The sequence below is a fragment of the Linepithema humile genome, chromosome 1 (genome assembly GCF_040581485.1).
Source record: "Linepithema humile isolate Giens D197 chromosome 1, Lhum_UNIL_v1.0, whole genome shotgun sequence".
Classification (NCBI taxonomy): domain Eukaryota; kingdom Metazoa; phylum Arthropoda; class Insecta; order Hymenoptera; family Formicidae; genus Linepithema; species Linepithema humile.
In genome coordinates this window covers 8419151-8441776 of record NC_090128.1, presented here as the reverse complement: position 1 = coordinate 8441776, position 22626 = coordinate 8419151, and the positions used below count along the sequence as shown (strand labels likewise).

The 22626-nt window shown below is 43.3% G+C and overlaps 2 protein-coding genes across 7 annotated transcripts in view; one reads left to right on the top strand and one right to left on the bottom strand.

Annotated features, from left to right (window-relative positions):
• Window positions 1-22626, bottom strand: part of pxb — a 525449-nt gene that overhangs the window by 243854 nt on the left and 258969 nt on the right. The gene's annotated exons all lie outside the window — the stretch shown is intronic.
• The window catches only part of LOC105670731 (cytochrome P450 4g15-like), a 136007-nt gene that overhangs the window by 66180 nt on the left and 47201 nt on the right, over window positions 1-22626 (top strand). Inside the window, exon 3 of the mRNA XM_067347450.1 lies at window positions 7418-7455. Within this exon, the coding sequence (XP_067203551.1) occupies window positions 7418-7455 (38 nt within the window). The remainder of the gene's footprint in view (window positions 1-7417; window positions 7456-22626) is intronic.

Here is a 22626-nt window from a genome sequence, read left to right as displayed (position 1 = left end):
TATTTTTATTAAAGATATAGTTATATATTGCTTTGTAACTAAAAGAAGAAATGGCGCGCGTTGCTGTCTAGTTTCTTAAAAATTCCAAAAACTTTTTAAAACGCTTATGTTATATTTATTGTTAATTTCTCTAATAAATAATCAAATAACTTGTTACTTAATAATTTTAAAAATGTTTTAGCTGTTAAATGTTAAATTTGTATAAATTTCTCTCTCTAAAAGAAAAAATAGATTTTAAATTTGTTGGAGAATATACGTGATTAGAAAATAACGCGATAATTAAAGGATATTCCGTGTAACTAGAGGTAAGCGTATTGCATCGTTAATATCAGTGATGTTCTTTCATCGATTAATAACTTGGTTTAAAACAGACGAATACCGTTATTTGGCCGATGTCGGATTTGAATGGGATTAAAAGTTAACTTCGACAAAGCGCACGCTGATCTGCAACCCCGGGGCGTCACGTGGTTTAATTAACGAGCGATGATCATAATCGAGTCATGGATCACCGTGTTTAAGGTTTAATCGACTCCCATTGAACTCCCGCCTGACAAGGGGATTATTATGTAGCGGCGTCGACGAGCGCGTTTAATTGGCAGCCGATCGACTCGCGTTTCCGTTCGTTCAACGTCGAGCAACAACTTTCGATAACGTGAAAACTTTCCCCGCCAACTTTCCCTGAAAGATTGCCTCCCTTTTGAAAATCTTGGATTACTTCCGTTTATCTTGCGCAAATTTGACGAACAACTTTCACATGTAAAAATGAATTCTTTTCCTTTCCAAAATGATTCTGAAATATTAGAAACAATATTTGAGTACTCTTTTAATTATATTTAACAATTCAGTAATATTAATCTTGTCTGTTAATCGTCAAATTTCCACATAAAGCTAAAAAATATTTATTAAAAATATTATCGATACAATTAAGTATCTGTTTTCACCAAATATTTTGAACAAAATATACAGAGAATTTCAAGAGACACTAAAAAAATTCTTGTTATGTTCGAGGATTTTCGGTCACATTTTCCAAAGCTATTTTTTTTCTTGCTAGCGGCTATTTGCGTAAACTGTTTGCTCGACAAAAACAAGCAGCCTATTTGCACCCTCGATCAGCTCGACGAAATGCACGGGCGAATGCATCTACGTCAAATTTTCGCGTTAGCGCCGGCTTATCGGGTGATCCCGTTTAAATGAATATCACGGCACCCGGAATCATCGTGATCGCCGGGACACGGTGAATGAGCACGCCGCGTTAATCGATCGTTTTAATTGCAGAAATGTACGGAAAGTGAGCGACGGACGGGCGCGCGGCGCGATCGTTGTCGACGCTCGACGGCCTCGACGCCTGTTCGCCGTGTCGAGTTTTTCCGATGGCAATATAAAGCGCTGAATGTTTTATCTCGGACACGACCGCGACATTCGTGTCCGCCTGCCGCCCGCCGCCCGTCGCCTCGCAACGCGTATTCGTCAAAGCCGAATTTAATGAAAATCATTATCCGACGTATAAATCGCGCCGCAATCGCAATCCACTCGAACAAATCGCGTCGCGCGTGAAGAGCGTGAAAACATTAAAACCGTAATTGCGCCGAAAAATATTTTCCCGATCGCGATTGGAAAGTACTTTTTATTTTGCACTTAATTTAAATTTTATCTCATATAAAAAGAGGACGATGAAGAGATGCTTTTTTTTCCTTCTTCAAACACTCGATAAAACGTGGGTTATCGCAAGACAAGAATATGATATGATCATCGATCCGTGACACCTGCGTGCACGCCCCGCGCCCTCCGGAGTGCCACCCCGGATTCATTCTGAAAATACGGTCGACCATAAAGTCAGTTAGGTAAGCCGCGGTCTTAACAATGGGAAGCCACGCGCCATATGCGGCCCCACATGCCGCCGTTGCGATGCGCCGATGCGCTTCGGGCGCCCCTCGACAGCGGGGTTCGAGGGCGGCCGGTTTTTTTTTCGATCTATTATCGACTTCGGAGGGCGCGCATAATGAAGACCGTGGTACTCCGGGTCACCGCGCCACGTGATTCATGTGACTTATCGTCGGCGATTATCGATTGCGTGCTCGGAAACTGAACGGACGACTTTTCGGCGCACGTACCGCGCGCGTTCCGCCTGAGTCCCGATATACAAACGCTCCGGGATACGTTATTAACCCTTCGCTTCTGCGACTGATCGACTCGAATACGGATACCGTACAGTGATTGATGTGTAGTTAAAGTCTCGTCAGCTGCACAGCGGTTAGCTCGATAACTGTTTTATTAGAGTGCTAAATAATACCTGTTGGAGATTGCATGCACGTTGTAAAGTAACGCCCCCTCCAACTTTCCCGCAAAATTCCCGAGTATTGAGCTCCTTATTTTTATAATTATACAAGTTTGGTAAAAATGGTGTTATTACATTTGCATAAAATATGTCTCAAACATGGATGTATGAATACCTGAATGGAGCGATAAGTGGTCTATGAGGCGAGGGTGGTGAAGCCTGAGCCGGCAGAAGGAAATCACGCAGCGGCATGTTGGTTGGCTAGAAAAATGGCGGTGCTAGTAACCTAATCTTGGCTTGGCGATCGCGTTCACATGGCTTGTAGAAAACCGAGCAATTTGAAGATTTGAACTTATTACCTCTGCTTTTATGTATTCATATATTATAAATTCCCCTCACGCTATCGCTCCGTCCATATATTCTTACGTCTCAAATTTTTAAATAATATTTGTGATATAAACAATAATGTAAAATCGTCGGAGTTATCTATCGCGTGATACTGGGATAATGCGATGTTGTGTCTCAGAACTGTTTCTCGGAATTGGCGTGAGATTCTGGAAGACCATCCGGTGCAACAAGGTTGAAGCACACGGTCGAAATCGCGTCGCATGATGCTAAACCAATCAATATATTCATGACGTGCACGACGATGGGACCGGATAGAGAGCGGCGAATCCTGCGGTCGCATGAGGAAGGAGGGGAATGTGTGACGTTGTTGTGTCGCACCCGGTATATATGCGGGCCGGTATCTCCCGCGCATGATAAATCTCCCGTCGCGGTTCGAGCCTCCATCGTATCGCCGCGGCTATTTTAATATTTTAAAGTTCCACCCTAAACGCGCAGTATATCAAAACTTGCGCCATAAATTACACGTTGCTACCCTCTCTCGCTTCCCCCGCTGACATTCTGCATCCCCCTCGCTGCAGAGATAGCATGATGCTCCGGACGACATGCGCGTTTTGCACTTGCCCTTTCATTCGCTGACGTCGGTTGGGCAAATTAACAATTGACTCCTGATCAGTGCCAAACTGCTTAGCGGCGAAATGTCGCGGTATATTTAAACTATCGAGCAAAATAATTAAATATTAATGATACTCTGAATATTATTCCAAAAATTGTAGCATAATACACGAAGAGCTGAGATAATAAACGTAAAGTGAAATATAATAAAAATTGTTCGTAACATTGCCGACAAAGTTAGTGATGTTTCTGAAAATATTAAGAAAATTAAAAATACATTATTTATGGAAAAAATAATTAAAGTGTATAAAAATTATTTGAAGAGGTTTTTTATTTCGAGTAATAGTGAGTGTATATACTTGCATTTATTTTGTGGAAAATATTTTCAACTTTTTATATATCTTTCTTATTAAATTTTCACGCTTTTTATAAAAGCTCTCTATTCCCGGGGCACTATTATTATTCAGTTATAAACAGATGATGTTCAATCTCGTTCGATTTTGCTTCACACAAATGTGTGCTGCAATGCGCGCGAAACCATTTGCGAGCTATCGCGAGCGCAGCAAAGTGCAGAGTTAATTTCAGTTTTATAACGCGAAACGAGTAGTAATAATGAACGAGCCGGGACGTGATGAATCCGGTTTTACAGCCGCTCTAATATTTAACCACCTGCTGAACTGATGCTGCTTAAAAGGCAGTAAAGCCAGATTGCCTTCTGCACCCAAATTTTGCTATCTTCCGGCACTCATCAGCGGAGTAGTTTCTAAGATAGTACTAGGATATAACGTTCGTAGCAGAAGATGGCTGGGTGTCTGCTCAGACATGCACTGCTCTCTTTCTTTCCTTCCATTATCGCGATTAGCCTCATCATCCATATCTGTGTGTTATTAGCGACCGTCGTTTCTTTTTTGCACTCGAGAAAAACTACGATTAACGTTTCAATACATTTTCATCTTTTTTCCTGTAGTGGCCCCAAGAGCCGAAATTATTTCGGACCGTTGTTATTTTAATTTAAAAGCATGGAACAAGACCTCGGAGAAAAAATAATTTTACGCGAATACAAAAATACTTGTAATATTTATTATAATTAAAAATTGTTTCCTTTTCGCAAACATCACACTTTATGAAAATAGATAAATTTATTTCAGATACTAAGTCCCATTCCTCTGTTTCTATATAATAATGAATTAAGTCGAAAGATGCAAAGAAGAAATTCAATGCTCCGAAGCATTTAGGAAATACTGTTCTAAGCTGAGCATCGAAGTAGTCAAGCAGGAATTTGCTTAAGAGGTCGGCGACTTGAGCCAGATGTGTTAATTAGCGACGCAGCCTTTAATTGCGATCGCAATGAGACATAATGAGACAAGCCAATGACAAATGAGTCCGATAGGAATACACCAATACTGTGCACTCGCGCGAAACTGAACTAGAGGTGGAGACTGTCATATTAATTGTCTCAATAACCCCGGCGGGGTTAACGAGCATGTAGCAAGAAGTGCATCTGCGAGCAGCACGGCGGTGTCTTTGCCAAGTTCCTCGAGACGAACGGATCTCCCACACTCGCTTCTTTTTCCCCTACTCGATATATCTTCCAGACGGCGTCGTGATGAGAATGTTCGAGTGGACAAAAAATAATATCGTCGTGAAATAGTACAAGAGAGGAAGCAAGATTGCTCTTAATTTTATTCCCTGGAAATATATATTCCATTACAGCACGCAATATAAAATTACGCAATAATCTCATGCAACAATATATACTATTTGTCAAAAAATATGTATAGCTTAGTTGAAGATTAATCGACAAGAAAAACCTTGAACAAATATCCTTCAAAAATTCTTTCTTACTCTGTATAAAAAAATATACGTAATATTATCGTTACGGTTATGCAAAATTATCTTTGCATTACTTTTATCAATAAAATTTGTCTGTTTTGCCAATAAACGATTAGTAAAAATTATCCAAGATGGAGGGACACGAGAGATAAAACTGAAATAGAGAAATACTGAAGTTTCGGTGGCCTGTCCATCATTTCCGCCAAAACTCCGGTGTAATTGGAGCTCCTCAGAGCCGCAGGATGCACACGGATCATTTTCCGCTTTTATCGGGAAATTTAATGCCGTGTCCCCCCTTCTCCCCCCTTCCCCCCCCCCCCCCCGGACGCGAATTTAGAATCGATCGATCGATGCGTCAGGTCACCCGGATAAGCAAACACTCGCAAGCAACTCGCCCGGCGTGATCCGTCGTGAGAAAGCGGGAGACACGGATAACGAAGTTCGGTCGTAATGAAGGTTTTACGAGGTACCCGATAAATCTCGTTGCGAGCCTCGGCGCGACCTTATAGATATTACTTCGCGAAGTTTGCGGAAATCACGACGATAAAGCGATCTTCGGTCTTCCATTACGGCCGCTACGAGGAGCGCGGAAGATTTTTCGCTTAATACACCACGAGAGCCAGAAGTCGTGGAGTTTTACGAATCAAGCGCGAGGGTTGATCCGCAGGTAATAAAAAGTTGCGCGATTATGAAGATCTGCATCGCTGCTGAGAGACGTCGAAGTTAACTTTTCCAGTCACGCTTTAGGTTTTTTTTTTTCCGCTGAAATATATGAACACTCGTACTATATCAAGGTGATGTATAGATTATGATGTAAAAAAAATACGAATCTTAAATTATAATGAAAAAGTAAGCGATTAATATTTATATAAATATGACTTCTGAATTCCGATTTATGAAGCGCGATTCTTCGCGCAACACTCGCAAATTAACGTCGCGCCCATTCAAAATGTGGCGACGTGCGCGATTCATAGGCAATTCGCGAGATTTACGACGCTCCATCGTTCTGCCCGCAAACCGATGGGTGCATTCTTAAGCGAATCGCGGCAATTCACCGTGGAGCGAGCGACCCCTATGGAGAAATCCCGACTCTCTCGCGAGTATTCCGTGTAAAACGCCGAGGCAAGCGCCGATCAAGAAGCGCGAATATTAACGGCCGCTCCCCATTCTGGGAAGGATGCGCTAGTAAAAAAGCATTAAGGGGAGTTATTATCGGACCACCCTAGTGGTATCCTGTCTCCTCGCCCTTCGAAGGGATCGAAGGAAACGAGATGCGAGATAGGGACTGTGAAGGGCGCCGCCGTGTGTCTTCGCGAGAGGCTTTCCCGCGCCCTACGTTAAAAGGTAGGAAGAGTGGTGGGTCGCCGATACCTTTTCATTCCCCGCGTCTTTCTTTCGCGACCGGAGGCGTCGCTTATTTTTCACCCGGCTGTGTTGTCGCTATCAATACCGTCGAGACCGCCGTCCTCCCGTGACGTCCCTCCGGGTTTACCCTCTCGCAATCAACCCTTATCTCGTTCCTCGTGTTGCCTTCTACCAGCCCCCCCCCCCCCCCCGCGTATCCTCTTCGCGCAGTCTATTTAATTTAAATAACTTTTAAAAGTTTCAGGCATCTCCCTTCGCGAGCGGTTGATATCAGATCTCCACTTTTAGCTCCTATCTTCCTCTCTCCTTCTTGTCGCCATATTTTCTCTCTCGCTACTTTTTCTCTCCTAACTGGGGTCATCCTACTCTCGAAGATACTTTCGCTCGCTAACTTCACCCTATCGTTCCTTCTCTTCTTTCGTCGCTCTCCCTGTTTCTTTTTCCGAGCTTTCTCGGCCTTTCAACCTTTCGCGGATCAACTTGTCCTTCCTCTTTATCCCTCCTGTTTCAGCTCCCTCCTCGAACTGCAGCCGACATCTTTATTCGCCGATTTAATTCTAGGATAATTCCGGGACTAATGATTTCGTTTCTGTCGACCGCCCCTCTCAAAGTGTCAAAGGGCAGTGGAGCAATGTTGAATTTATTAGTTTCTCCTCTGATATCGATATTTGATTGGAATTAAGTTAAACAATCGTCATTTTGGGTTAAAATTGATAATTCTCAATTTAAAGCTAAGACTTGTTTGAATAACACATCCTATCATAAATAATTTATTCTATATTATTCTATAAATAATTTACTTTATTATTCTTCTTCAAATAGCTAATTTCGTGCAATACACTTATTTACACTGTTTACCAAAAATTTGATTAGTTTCAAAGCAAGTTTCTTCACCCACAAAGTACCTACAACTTTTTTGACAAATAGCATAATTTTATCAGATAAGTTATAACAAATTATAAAGTGCATATTTTTTGTTTTTAGATCATTCAAAGGCGAGAGGTGGCCAAGAGCGACATTCGGTGAGTCTATTTATTTCTTCTAATTATTATTTATCTGTCGTGCATTGAAACACACAGTGTCACGATTTATTGATCAATAATAAGCTTCGCCAACGTTTTTCTAAGCATTTTATAATGCGTACTGCATAAGTCGCGCGATTGTTGCGGTCGAGAATGACAGGCTTCATCGAGATTAAAGATTCCGCGAATTCCGGAGATTCATTTTTTTTGAAAGGCTAAAGCAATGCGGTCGATAAGCAGCATGCTGGTTGTAACGATACTGTCGCGATCGCAAAAGCGATGTATCGATCATGCTTGTTGGTCGCTAAGAACGGGCTTGACTAGAAGGTTCATCGGTGAAACGATGCCGGGTCTTCAAAGTGCACCCGGGGAAAATTGCATTCCTTCCGAGTTTCGTGCCTGACCCGCTCGAGAATTCGCCGCACGCTGGATATCCGTGAAACGCTTGCCGTACGCTCAGTTGCGTCCGCTTTTCCCGCGAATGGTCGAGATATGTTTCTAAAGCAGCGCTGATGTTTTCGCTCGCGACGTGACCTTTCTTCGAGACAAACCCAAAGGAAAGTTACTCACGCGCGAAGAAGATATTTAATATTTATAGGATTAAGCGCGATTTCCGTACAAGTGAGATAACAGTGAATTTTGAGCGATCACAATGATAGTTGTAATTTTTTTTTGTGATCTTGAAATCATCTTGAGAAAGCACGAAAAAGTGCTTATTATTCTTTCATGATTTTATTCTTTCATGATAATAATGTTTATCGTGCGAACGTTTGTACAGAGTCAATATTTATTTTGTTAATATTATGCAAGCTTCCATAATTTATAACACAAAACTGTATTAAAATACGATAAAGTGCCTAAAAATATTTCTGATGTCTCGTATTTTAATGGTACAATTTTTCGACGATCCTGAGATTTTAAGAAATCATGAAAAGAAGTAAGCGCTCGTTACTCTTTAACGATTTTGCAATATTTGCTGTGTGTGTCAATATTTATCCCGTATAATATTATGCACAAGTCTACATAATTTATAACTATACTCAGAGTACGATAACACGACTAAAAATGTTTCACATTTCTGTCCTCATAATTTCAATTAAAGTACTTATGCTTTTACGAAACAACCATGTCAAACGGCGGAATTTTGAGGAAACCGCGTGTAGCGTAAAGAACCCTTTATCGTGTCGCTCAAAAAGCCGAAGGTCGGAGCAAAGGACAATCCATTCGGTGGACGACCGCCCGCGTACGATCGTCCTCCTAATCCTATTAAAACGTTATCTGAAATCTCGACGCGGTGCCGCGGGACGCGCGCGTGTGCGTACGTGTGCGCAGATAACCGCCTTTTTATCCGTCGCCGATAAGCCCGAGATCGAGGAGCTTTTGTCCGGTGTGGTGTAAATCCGTAGCGTTGAAAAAGAAAAAAAAAGAAAGAACGGAGATCAGGATAACGCGCGCACGGATAATTGAACCTTCGGTAAATCTACTCTTTCACTTTCCCCCGCTCGTTCACTTCCGATAAAGTCGTCTCGATTCAACCCCCTCGGCGCGCTTTAATCCCACGGAGTACAGCTCTCTCGTTATTCAAATTTTTAATAGAATTTTATCGAGCAGTTAGGCGAAAGATCGCGATGGCCGATTAAACGTTCCATCTGGCGTGCGGAGAAAAGTAATCCATGCGAGGACGTAAGTGAAGTAAAAACAAAGATTCGAAGCCATTCGAGGCTATTATTTAGGTCAATCGATCGAGGTTTACTGTCGACCAGGCTGGTCCGCGCGCGCACAAACACTCCAACAATCCTAATATCGCATTCGCTATATTTTTCGACGTAATCGCAGCCTTGCGATAACGTTGCTGTCGTAGTCAGCGTGTTTGCTATTCCCGGATATATCCGTACAGTCAATTTCTGGAATTCCTGGAGCATCGGCGCAGCGACCGCGAAGCAGACAGAATTCAGTCTAGATCCTGTCGGGCAGGCACAGTGTTATCCAACCAACAGCAACATGCCGCGCTCTAACTGGACAGAAATTCCCGTTGATCGTCGAGATCGGATTGCAGCGTGCCATCGACGTAATATTAACTATCCCTCCGGCGATTTCGCAGTCTCTCAGCGAGCTCCTGCTGCTGATCGCGCTTGAGTATCGGTATGATCGGATCTTCGAGGGGAGAGATCCTCCTGGCTCTTATCTAGATAACGGCATGCTGCGCTTCCGAACGAAAGAACGAGCCGTTTACGATGGAATGATCGTTTGAGAAAAATTATCCGCCGGAGAAGAACGGTAACAGTTTAGATAAATTAGAGTTTAGATAAATGAACAAAGCGACGATATGAATCTAGCGAGAATAAAATTAAAATCCAATTTTCTTGCGTAATTCAGAACAATTTTGCAGTATTTCGTATTGTGCTCAACAAAATTTTGAGAAGATATTATGTTAATCCAAATAAAATGATACGCAATTCTTATTGCCGATGAAATGTAATTAAACCGAATACTGGGATAAATTCGAGTAATTCAAATAATGGAGCTACACAAGCAGGATAAAGACGACAGGATAGCATGTGCACACAACTATTGTGAATCAAAATAGCAAGTGTGAAACGAGAAAGTGGAGCCAAATGAGTGCTCTTGCGCTTTTTAATTGGCGATAATAAAACGAAGCAATATAAAATACACATATCGTCGGTGCAACAAATTTTCATAGTTGATGAAAGACCACGATCGGAAGTATGTAAATGCATGCCATGTAGCATTAATGATCGTTGCGGAGGTATTTTTTATTTTAATATTCGTAAAAGAAAATTTTAGTTACCGGGATAATATGCAAAGAGTTTAAAAGTTTCGAGATTGCATAAAGAGAATCAATTATAATCAATTACGTTTAATCATATCAATTCCAATATCAATAAAAGATCTTAAGAGTAGATTCTGCTAAATGCAGCAGTTCTTAAAAGCGAGCTTCTCTTACATTCATTTATTCCGTATTCGCTTATTCCGTATTCGCTCGCTTATTAGCATAATCGATTTTTTGACTACGACGACAATGATAATTTTTGCGTTGTAAAAGTGAAAATTTAATTTTATTGACGAAATATCTCGCAAAAGTAGCGGTAACTATAAACGGAAGGAAGTGAATAATAAGTTAGCGACCGACAAGAGGCTGAAGGATTAATTCACGGCGAGCTGCCCGCTCGTCAAAATCCCGGTCGTGTGCGATAAAAGCGCAGGCTAGACAGACAACAGATGCGGAATGGCTAGGAAATAGAGAAAACACTCGCGTTGGATACACGAAGCCAGGCGTGATATGACATAGTGCCGAGTCGAGGTCCGAGCCGCGCGCACGACAAATGGCGAGCCATTTGCGAAATAACGCATCGGTAAATCCACCGTGCAAAACGAACGTCAAAACCGCTTCCTCTGCTCCTTCCATCCCGCAGCCAAACGCACGGATTCTCTCGATGGAGCCGCGACCGAAATTTCACCGCCAAAAAACGCAAACACCCTTTTGCGCTGTTGCTCAAATAATCGAACAAATTTTTGTAATGCACATAAATGTAACCGCGAATCGAATTATATTCCATCTATTTTATCTATTTATTTTTGGCGATTAATGATAGATCTTCTGTATAATTTGTGCTGTATTTTGAAATTGTCACATCGAATCGTAGTGTTCGCAATTAAGGGGGGCGAGCAATGAAGGGAGTCCATCGATTCAATAGCTTACTTTATCGCTCGTAAACACTTTCGTCATATTGATAACGCCATAAAGCGAGCACAAAGGGGCGCGCAAGGCGTTCGCATACCGATATCGAAACAACAAGGCGGAGGACCAGGAATCGACTATGGCGTCTGTCGAATCGAAGGGGGTAAACTGACTGTACCAAGAGGGTGACGGCAGGGCGGGAAGGCAACAACGGCAGTTAGCCTACTATCTAGCATGTTTATGGTAATTCGGGCCATCCCGCTGACCCGAGGAGTAGCATGCATATACATCAGGCTGCCTCACTTTGACGCCGATCCGTCCCGGCGCCCTCGCGCAGCCCTCCATATTCTCCACGGAGTCCAAACACCGCCCGGCACCGCCCCCCTGTCTCTCGCCTGTCCCATTTCGACCCCTCCCCACCTCTCTCTCTCTCTCTCTCTCTCTCTCTCTCTCTCTCTCTCTCTCTCTCTCTCTCTCTCTCTCTCTCTCTCGGTTTTGCTCTTTCGAACTTCCGCTCGCCCTTCGCGACACTCCCGCGAGAGAGTTACGCAATTTGGTCGCCGGCCAACATTTCCATCGGGTCGGAACAAAGGACCGGGCGAAGAGTGGAGAGCGACGTCAGAAATTTCACCCCGCCGGAATCTTCCCGGAATTCGCTCGCGCTCATTTCCGGCGGCGGCTGAATTTTCCGGCGCGCGTCCTGGAAATTTTGAACGAAACGACACGAGCGACCGCACATTTTTTCGCGCCCACCCCCCTCCCCCTCAATCCGTCGGATTCCTGTCGTGGTGAATAGATTCTTTTGACATCGAAGTGACAAAGGCAGGACGGCGAGCCCGAAACTTTGCGATCTGCAACTTTATTCGCGTGATGTGTATTACGTTGGAATAAGCAATAATATGATTTATAATTTAATTATTGAAAAAGAATTATTTTAGTAAAACAATTACGTCACGATTATTCATGTGTTTCAATTCATGTACAAAATTACAATTGTATCAAGAATTCGCTAGATGATAACGGAGCTTAATTGTTGCGAAAAGTTTGCGCATTTCTAATTATTGTTCCACTTTCATCCCAATGAATCGCAATTCGCGCGAATGAGAACCGTGAGGAGCGGCAAACGCCTTTGTGCGGAGGAAATTGTTGCCCCTTTATGCAAATCTCGTTTACAGGCGCGTTTTCGGGACGTATTAAGCGGGCAAACAGCGCGCGCAAACTTGTTGCTTGTGTTTGCAATTTTCTGTCAATGCTTAACGAGCCTCGCAGGGGGTTGCGATCGTAGACGCTCGCGTGAACTCTCGCCCCGTTCTGTCTCCTCCGTTTTTCCTCGCTGTCATCCCTGTCTCTTTAACCTGACCGAGCTTTCGGGATCCTCCTTCTCTCCGAGTCTCTTTATCCACTTATCAGCCGTTGCCGAACGAGATCAGAGGGAGCATCTCGATGTCGCTCCTGGCAAAGGGTAGCTTCACCCCTTTATCGGACTACCGAGCCGGCTGTAATTCGTCCGGCCGCCGCCCCGTTTGATCGACTCTTCCGTTCGAAATCTCTCGCGTGCGCTCGCCGGTCCCTTTGAGACTCGCGGTGATCCATGATCAAGATCAAGGTAAAAGTGGCCCTTTCGAGACGAGTGATCTCTTGAGAAATTCAACCCGTCGCGGATATATATATATATCAGTACCGCGATCTCTTGACCGGCTAACCGACGACGTATCGCGGTAACCAGTTTAGCGTTTAACTTTGATGTGCTAGCTTGCCGAGTAAAACGATTGCTGGCCAAGTAATGGAGCGACTTGGTCAAAGCCGAAGAATTCATGACCGGCTAAAAACTAATAAAATTTTTCGGGGCTGCCGCGTAAAGATAAATGATACTTAATTCCATGTGACTTGCAAATTATTCAATTAAATCGAGTTAATTTTTAAGTGTTTGATTTATTGTATCATCGTGCTGTAAAGTTAATTAATTAATTCATCGGATAGAGTTTACAATTACATAATATTATAATTAAAAAACTCACAACATCATATATTATTATTTATTATTTTATACGATTGTGTTTTATAACTGTAAATGTGATTTATTCATTGACGCATTTATCCTAATTGCTCTTCGTTAATTAACGCCATCGAAACGATTAGAGCGAAGAACTGCAACGAGACAATTTCGGTAACTCTTGATTCGAAAGGTAAATAAAATGCGACAGACTGCCGTAACCGCAGCCGTTGTCAGCGAAGTGAATTTGCGGTAAAGCCGGCGACTGGCCGCAAAGTTTGTTAGTCCACCTGAACTTATCGTCGCAAGCACGCGTTGTTGCACGCACGTACCAGCGCTTCCGATCGCTCGGTCTCCCAATGGGATCATTCGCTGTAGAACAGTCGGCCACAAATTCGTAAAGAGCGGCAAAAGTTGACAAATAGATTGATTGTTTCATCTTGCGCGAGTTTTTGGGGGATAAATTTCCTAACAATACATAGTTATGCAAAATTTCTAAGGATTATTATAGAGATTATTATATTCTTATCGTAGAATCATGTTGCTACAACTTTTGCAAAGATTTACAAAAAAATATTGATAGTACTTATTAATTAATTAAATTCCAAATCGATTATTCCGTTAATTACCTTAATTGATTTATTAAACAAAGGTTTGTAAAGACAGCGTCAAAATTTTTATATGTGCAAAGCTTTGCGAAATTATTAATCTCCTTAATGATTGGGGAACGCGTAATGCGATATATAAATTTACTATATTTTTTGATTTTTCGAAAATAAATATTTATCTGTCGATTCGAGTTGACGTGTAAGCTTTTAGAGTCCAATTAATTTTCTGGGATTGCACACTTATCTCGCGTATTTCGTGGAAATAAAAATCATGAAAGAGCCTCTCAAGCAACGTCAGCGAAACCATCTCCTCGTAAGCGTTGTGTAAGCAGTTCTAAAACGACTACCAATAACACACAAGCTGAATCTACTGCGGAGGATCGTGTTGGATACGGTCGTCGTCGCTAACGAGAAAATTAGCCATTTGTGACCACACAGCTGGAACTTGCTTGCAAGCTTCTGCGAGCTCCTCGTAATTGCGCGGAATTCGCGTGGATGATGGCGAAATCGCGTGTATCACCGTATCATTTCGCGAGATAACGAGCTGATTCGGATTCTATGATGGTCTCGGAAGAGATACCGCGGGCTTTTCAGAACGATGAAATTTCAGAGGCACAAAAACAAACTCGTGAAACCGCGAGCGGTAACCTATTTCTGTTAAGATTTCAAGATCAGAATTGTGTACGATGCACAATTGCGGGCGGCGCACAAAATTAATAACATTAACAACAAAAAAAGTTGGCGGAGAATCACAGCGCTTTCAATAGCATGAAGTAGCGTGTCAAGTGCTGCTTATTGCAGATGGTACGGTAATTTCTGTTATAGCGAAGCATTCGATTGCAGTACAATAAAAGTCTGCAATTTTTTCCTGACATGTAATTATTAACAAGTTGCAATTGCATTTTCAAGAATTTAAAACATTTATAGGTTCTTCGCGATCACTTTTAGAAACATTAAGTTTGCCAAATTTAAGAGACTTATTTTATTAAATTGACGTCATGCGATAAATAATAAAAGAGATTTACTTAATTCAATTGTTTCCCGTAGCAGACTTAATCTATTGATATCTGTCACGTGTATTTTCTCACACGTGGGCGTACAATAGTTGTAGATGAATCCGTTCGTCTGACGCGTAGTGCGAGTTTATCCGGATAAACTGATTGAAGTACAGAAGCGAGGCGCGATTAAGATTCCGTTATCGAGATTACTTAGTCTTAACGACTTATATTCATATGTTTCACGATTAAATACACTATCTTCACTATCTACACTGAACTTTCTCGTGCAATTTCCGCGCGCCATTATTTACGTCAAATCTATTTCATTTAAACATTCGAACAAGATTTTGTTATTTAGAGTAATTTAATTGGAAGTTTTTTGAAAGTTCTTTCTTGAGAAACAAATAGCTCAAAGTTCTCCGCAAATCTCTCATCGAGATCAAGACGGGGTTTCTAAGGCGCAACACCGTGGCCTTTGTTTGGATAATGTTAGTTATATCAAGGTACGACCCTCTCGTGATCGCGCGCATCGGCTTCCGCGCGCGGAAGCTCAGAAAGCGAAGCTGCAAATCCGCGTGGGAGACTCTCGCGGTGCGACGGCCGCAATCGCCGCACCTCCGGCGAACGCCACACCACGGTGGCGGGTTTGCATATTTATGACTGTTTATAATGTATAATTGACGGGAATCCGCGTGCCACATCGGGCCACGCGAAGCCACCGGGCCAGAAGCTACACCGCCTTCCGTGAGCCTCCGAATCAGATTAGCGGCTTTGCATTTCAGCCCGACCTCGTCGGTTGCGCGACCACACCGACCATCGTCCTCGCTCTCTTCCACCGACTTCCCATTTTCTACCCGTTATATTTGCTATACGTGTGTGGCCGACGTAACGTAGCGTCCGGAAATAATTCCGCAAATTGCATAACGGATTTGCTTTTGATTACAATCAGCCGCGGCGCGTACTCATATTTAATACATTACGCATTATATGGAAATGGCGTGACAGCGGGCAGCTCAAGGTGCACGATTTAGGATTTTTAATCCTCTTATCTAAAGTATCTTATCCAAAGCGGTAGAAATAATCTGGAGCGGAAGGAAAATACTTTGGAGAATTATAAGAAAGAAGTGTAGAGAGGTGGAACAAAACGAACAAACGTAGCTGTTAACACTTTAAAAACAATATTTATATTGGAAAATATAACGCAATTTTGTTTTATTACACAAATAATTCGATTTTTTAACCTGTTATTTTCGTAACGACCGATTCATGCGAGCGCGAACCCCGTGATTATACTTATCGCGCGTGCACCAGCCGCGACCGCATAATACAACCGAGCGGTGGTGCAGCCGTGTTTCGCTATACGCGAGCATTTCGCCCGCCGTTGGTCGTAATAACCGTTTTAATCGGCGGTAAAGCCGCGAGGTTTCATTGACGTTTTATCGCGGCTGATTATTCTCGACACGCGAGCCTCTCTCGTGTCGGACAAACGAGCCGGATAAACTCTTTACTACCGTGGCGAAAGCTCGCTTTTCTCGCGAAACCTGAACGTAATCCGGCGACGCTTGTAAATTTCGCGAGGACGCTTTTATTCCGCTTTTATTCTCGCGCGTGTTTGCTCCTTCTTTTCCGCGACATTAGTTTCTCCCTTCGCGCGGTCTTTTATTTCTTGCCGGTTGAAGCTCCAATAATCAATTAAATTAAGAATCTTACATATTTCCGCATTTTTTTTAATTTATCGCAACTCTTTGAGAAACTTATGCTGGAATATTTATCATTTTTATACATGTAAAGTTGAATTGAGAATTCCAAGTATCTATAAAACTTATTCAAGGCAAACCTTATTTGTTCGGTAGAATTAGAGATATTTCCAAAATAAAATATTAGCTGGACTTGAGACAATCTTTTTTTGCTCTCTGCGGGATCGACGAGTTACGCAACGTTCGGCGAGGTTAATTGCAATTTCGAAACTTTGCGTCTTTCTTTTTATTGGATTCGCATCGATGCGACGAACGTCCGATACATTCTCTCTCGACGTTTACTCTCTTTTTCTTCCTCTCGTTGTCGACGTGCCGCATGCTAACGTCGATAGTCGATCGCTAATTACAGGGCTCCGCGGGAGGGCGAGCGAAATCATAGGGTTAAGGAAGAACTCTCTTAATGGGTACTCCGGGACCGCGCGCGGGAACCAGGCGGGCCCCTTCCGGAAAGAGGGGGGCATGCCAGCTGCTTCTAATTGAGACATCAATGTCGATATAAACCGGCCGCCCAGGCGCGACGTGAACCGACGCGTGAAACGCAAAGGCGTGCCTACCCTTCCCCCGCCTCGTATAGATATATAACACACGCGTGCGAGTGGTTGAAGTCAAACGCGCGTTCGCCATATACAATATTTACGGTGCGGGCCTTGTGATCGACCGGAGGTGGCCGGAAACGCGGGCCTCGCACTGCTGCCGACCCATTTCCTGTACGGCTGCGGTGGTTGGCTATTTTGTCAGTCGATAGTTATCCAACTAACGACTCTTAATTTCGTAACGCATGCGCCAATCATGCCGCAAATGGAAGTTCTCAACCAACCGTAGTGTCAACCAACGTTTGCGGCGGACGGTGTTCTTTTGTGCGCGCACAAAGCAGTAATAAGTTTTTACGGGTTTTTTTTCATTGCGCGTTTCAACAGTCAATAAGAAGTGGCTTTTAGATGCTTCACAAATGTAAAATGTATTTTTTTTTAAAATGTTTTTTAAAGTGTTTTAATTAAACGTGAAAAAATACTCAAGCGTTCAGCGACAAAATGTAAAAGAAGATGGACGTCGTGTTTTCACACGGCACGGAATATCACGATACACGTTTGAGAATCCCTGTCGTAAACGATATTATAAGCAGGAACACGAGGTAGATCGGGCGGAAAGCGCAGCGGGGCCGGCTTATCATGAGATTGGTAAATACGGAGAAATTATACGTAATTAACGTGTACTGTATAATTAGCGGATACGATATGGCATGTGTGTTCAATACATGATCTGATTATTTTAGCATTATGTGATATCGAACACATCGGCAGCTTTCGGGCTTGTCGCTCTTGTGTAATATAGCTCGGAATATCGTCTTTCAGCTCCTGATAAACTCTGTGTGTTGTATGCGTTTATCATTTATTACATATCGTATTTAACTTTTGTTTTTCGGGTTTTTAGCAGCTTTCTGTGAACTTTTCCCCAGTAATATTGATTTCGAAGGAAAAATTGAAGCAGTCGGCATTCTTACGAAATATCCAACAAGACACAAATCTTTCTGGTATCAATTTGGCGACAACAAACTTTGGAAATATACGTGCGCGGATGAAATGAGCGAAAAAGGGTGAACGGCCGAAGAATCGATTAATTCTACGAATAAGTTGGAACCCCCACGAGTGGACGACAGCTGGTAGAGTAGCCCGAAGTTCGGCTCGTATCGAGCTTATCGTCGTCGTCAGGGACCTGACATTGGTTGCTCATATCCGGCATCAAACTGCGCGGAACACCCCGAAGGCACCGGTTGGTGCAGGATATTGAAGTCCACTAATAACGTTCTCCCACGAAAAATATTTGACGATCAGACACCGGCGGCACGGCCGCCGTTTGGTATTGAAGTGCGGTTCCCTCGATAGCGACACGCTCGGCTCAAAAACATGTCCAAAATAATAATTTTTAATTAACGAAATTTTCAATGGATCGACTCTAACGAACGCATCATCGTCGCGATGTATTGAACCGTCGCGGGATTGCATTCCGCGGGCACAAAAGACCGACAGGTTATTGCGCGCGGGCTAATTAAAAATTCGACACACCGAGGTAATTATCGAGACGTTTATTCGCCGGCGATGTACAAGCCGTTCGGCTTGCATCGCATCAATTTTGTTAATGATAGATACCTATATAATGCCGCCGTGTTTCGAAAATGCAAGAAAATTGAATAGCGTTGGAGCGCCCGACATGTGTTGGGCCAATTTGTACTTTCGAGAATCGTACCGTTGTCCCGGTGATAATATCTTGGTCCCAGGACGACCCCGCTTTGCGATATAATTAAAGAATCCCTAACAGTGCGCCGAATCAATTACCGAGACGTATTCTACAACGATGCGCGATATCATTCATCACTGACATAATATGTACTCTCATATCCCGAAAGTGCTTCGAAATTAGCCTCTTCCATATCTCTTTCCCCCTCCCCCCCCCCTCTTTCTCCCCGGCGTTATGCGATGAATCATCGGTCGAAACCGACCGTGCGACGAGCGTGCAAATCACAATTTTCCACGATTTCCACCGCGGCCGGCGTCTCGCCGCACACGCGGGCGGGCGTGCCGCGCCGTGCCGCGTGATTGCGTGTTGGTTTTAAGAGAGACGTTGCACGTTGCGTGTCGGACGAGATCTAAGCGGATTAGCCCTCCGCGTGTTCTTCTTCGTCTTCTCGTCGTCCCCTCCTCGCCGCGCCAAGCGGGATGCTCGTGGGAAAACAGACGGCGGGCCCCGAGATCGACTTCACGCACGCATGCACGCTGCCCGTTGCATGTGCATGCACGCGCGCCTCTTCGCACACGAGCGATCGACGCGTGTTAATGGTCGCTTTCCATCCATAGTGGGATTGGCAGGATCCAATCTAATAGCTCAATCCGCTGTCCTGTCGCATCAAATCACACCCGATCGAGGCGTTATGAAGGCTTCACGCCGATCTCGATGTAATTCGAAGGGTGATGCTTATCGGTCCGCGTTCTCGACGGCGAAATTAGGGCCGCGATATGATGAGATGCAATAAAAACGACAGCAGCTTTAATATTGTGATTCTCATGTACAAACAATATGGAAAAAAATTAAGTAGGTACAACAAATCAAAGTAGTACGCGTGTATAGATCATACAAATCATAATCGCGAGCAATTGCGCTTCTCCTGTTTCGTGTCGAAAAGTGCCAGTGAGCGCCGCGGTAGATCTACTACTTTTCAGGAAACTAAAGTAATTTTTTTCAATTACATACAAATTATTAAGCTGTATAATCTTCAGACATGAAGTTGAAAAATGGGACGAAAGAAGGAAGTGCGAAAGCGCTTGTTGACATTTTTCGATCTTAGAAGAAAGCGTCATCACGTTGCTTAGTCATTTTTTGCACGCTTTTTCGCCATTGTCTTCTAGATTGGAACAATTGAATAAGCGTGCGAGAATATTCAGTCATTCTGTGATATTTTGTTCAAGAGAAGATGTAGTGTACCGCACCCAAGATGGTGGAAGCCACCTAACGAAGAGCTGTGGAACATCGTCGTAGGTCGATAGGTGCTTAGATGCCTCGCGAAGCAGCCAGAATTGGCGCCGAGTTTGCACCACGTCTGCTGTGTGTATACATACGTGCGCGCCGAAACTGTATGCACATGCAAAGGTTGCGGCCACACCTGTGCACATACACACATTTCCGCGCGCATCCGCGTGCACGCGCGGGCGCGCCGTGTACATTCGAGCTTTACAACCAGGCCCGGGCGCGTCGTAAGACGTTTCCTTAATTAAACCCATCGATTCGCCGCCGACTGATTAGACTGCGGCGTTCTGGTAAGTACAGGGCGCGCGACACTCCCCTTTTTGCGCCATTCGTGCTCGGGGAACCTCGGACGGAGAGTCCCTCGGCCTCCGACGAATCTTAATGTGCCGCACGTGAAAATTACGATACTCATTTACGGAACGAGTGCCGCGCTAAAAGATACGCCCAGCCAATTGAACGAAAATTCTTGAAACGTTTAAGATAAAAACGATATTGTTTATGCAGCGGTTTAAGTGATTATTATGTTTTTTTATCTCCATTTCATCCGCACGTAATCATACGATTTCCATTTTTTGTATTTAATTTGCATAATTCTTAAAGTAAAAGCTTAGTCTGCATTTTATTGAAAATTTAATTAAATGCATCAAAATCTCTAGTTGAAAAATATGTCACACACACACACATCAAATTAATATCTTTAAAGTTTATATGTAATTTTTCTTATAACAGATCAGATTGATGCAGATATAGAGCATTTGTTAATATTAGAAAATTCGTAAATTTTAATTTTTAATTAAATATTAAGTTAAATTAATTTATGAATCTATTATCTGGTAGCTTTTTCGAGAAATTAAGAAAGTAAGCAGCGGAGAAAGATTTTGATTTCTTTGCTTATATTAAGCGTGCTTCGAGCAAGTTGAAATGAAGGTTGATAATCATGTTGACAAAACAAGTAATCCTCGCAAAGCCTGTCTGCCGCGAGGATACTAATTAATGCCGAAAACTGCAATAACCACGGCCTATCTTGGCCTGGTCGAAATCTCTTAATGAGACCCTCGAGATAGTCGCAACGAGTTCCTTAGTGCGTCCAAGGAGAATTCCTGAGCGCTTGTTTGAGTTCAGCAGAATATTAATTTAGAGTCCGCCTGCCCACAGAGTCTCGCGAGGACGTTTTTAATCGGGGTCCCAGTTATTCCGTAATATTTTGTCTTGTCCGATATGGAGTCTGAAGAGTTTCTCCGATTGCTCTGCATTTTAATTTCCCGCGCTCGACTCTTCGAGTGCGCAAATAATTCCAGAACGTTATGAACTTTTTAAGCGGAGAAAGTCGGAGCGTTACATGCGCAATAAACATTAGCGCTAATTTCGTCGCTGCTGCTGAATCGGTTGGCAAGAGTTTCTCGCTCGCAAAATAACAATTTACACACAACTGGATTAGATATTAGAAATAATTAGTAACTTTTTATATAATCAAGTTCTACATGATGAGGAAAAATAAATAATTCAGACATTACGAATAAAGATACATAAAGGAGTTAACTTTAGGTGTACGAAAATTTGTACGCAAAGGCGTATTAAACAAACGTTGTTGGATAATAATATCGTGCAACAATATTGACCGATGTAGAGATCGCTTAACATTGGCGCTTGTGTTCTACGAGTGCACTTGCTTTATCGGAATTGCAAATGCACCAGTCCTGCGCGGGAGGACGACGAAGGAGGCCGTAGAGAAGGTGAGGGGAGAGACAGGAGGAGAGAGAAGACAACGGGGAAGAGAAAGAGAGGGCGGAATGTGCCTTATAGTTGCGAGGGAGTCGAGTGCTCGGGCTAGCTATGCCATTAAGCCGACTTGCCGAGCTAATAACCGCGACGTTCCTCTCTTTACGGCATTACCATCGATTAATCTCATCGACGAGCGGCAACCGATAGCATCGATCCGCGAAGTTCGCCCGAAACTCGTTTCAGCGCGTAAAGTAATACGCCTCGTGGCCCGACGGTGCGGCTCACGCCGTCGCCGTCTCCGAGAGATCAGAAGTTATTCGGTCGCGCCGAGAAATCCCGGGTAATTCTCGCGCCTGATAAGGATCCGCGAAGCCCCGCGAGCGGACGCGTGCTCCTACGCGTATTAATCGGAGCCTGTAAATCGCGCGCTATACAAGTTATACGAGTGGAAAGGAAGAGGATTGCACGGAGCTTCAAACGCGACCGAGGTTAATTAAAAGTTTCTTAATTTCGCGCGCATATACGCGCCGCGCATGTGTGTTTACTCGCGCGATCCGCTTCCGGAAGGCTCACGGCGGCTGTGTAAATACTTGTAAAAGCGAGTACATATCGTGGATCTTAGGAAGCGTTAATTGCATAAAAGCAAATAATATTTGTCCTTCTAAATTGTCAAAAAATACTAATAAGTTAATGTCGTATTAATTTGTCATCAGACAAACGACGTCAGATTCGCTGAAATTTCGATATTTCTCTGAATTTTGCGTTTAATGTTTTTCTAGGAAAATGACATGTGTCTTTCACGCCTGAGCGACTACACAGAAAAAAAGGTGCATTTTTTCTCTCATTTCAACGTTATTTTCACCAGTCCGTTACC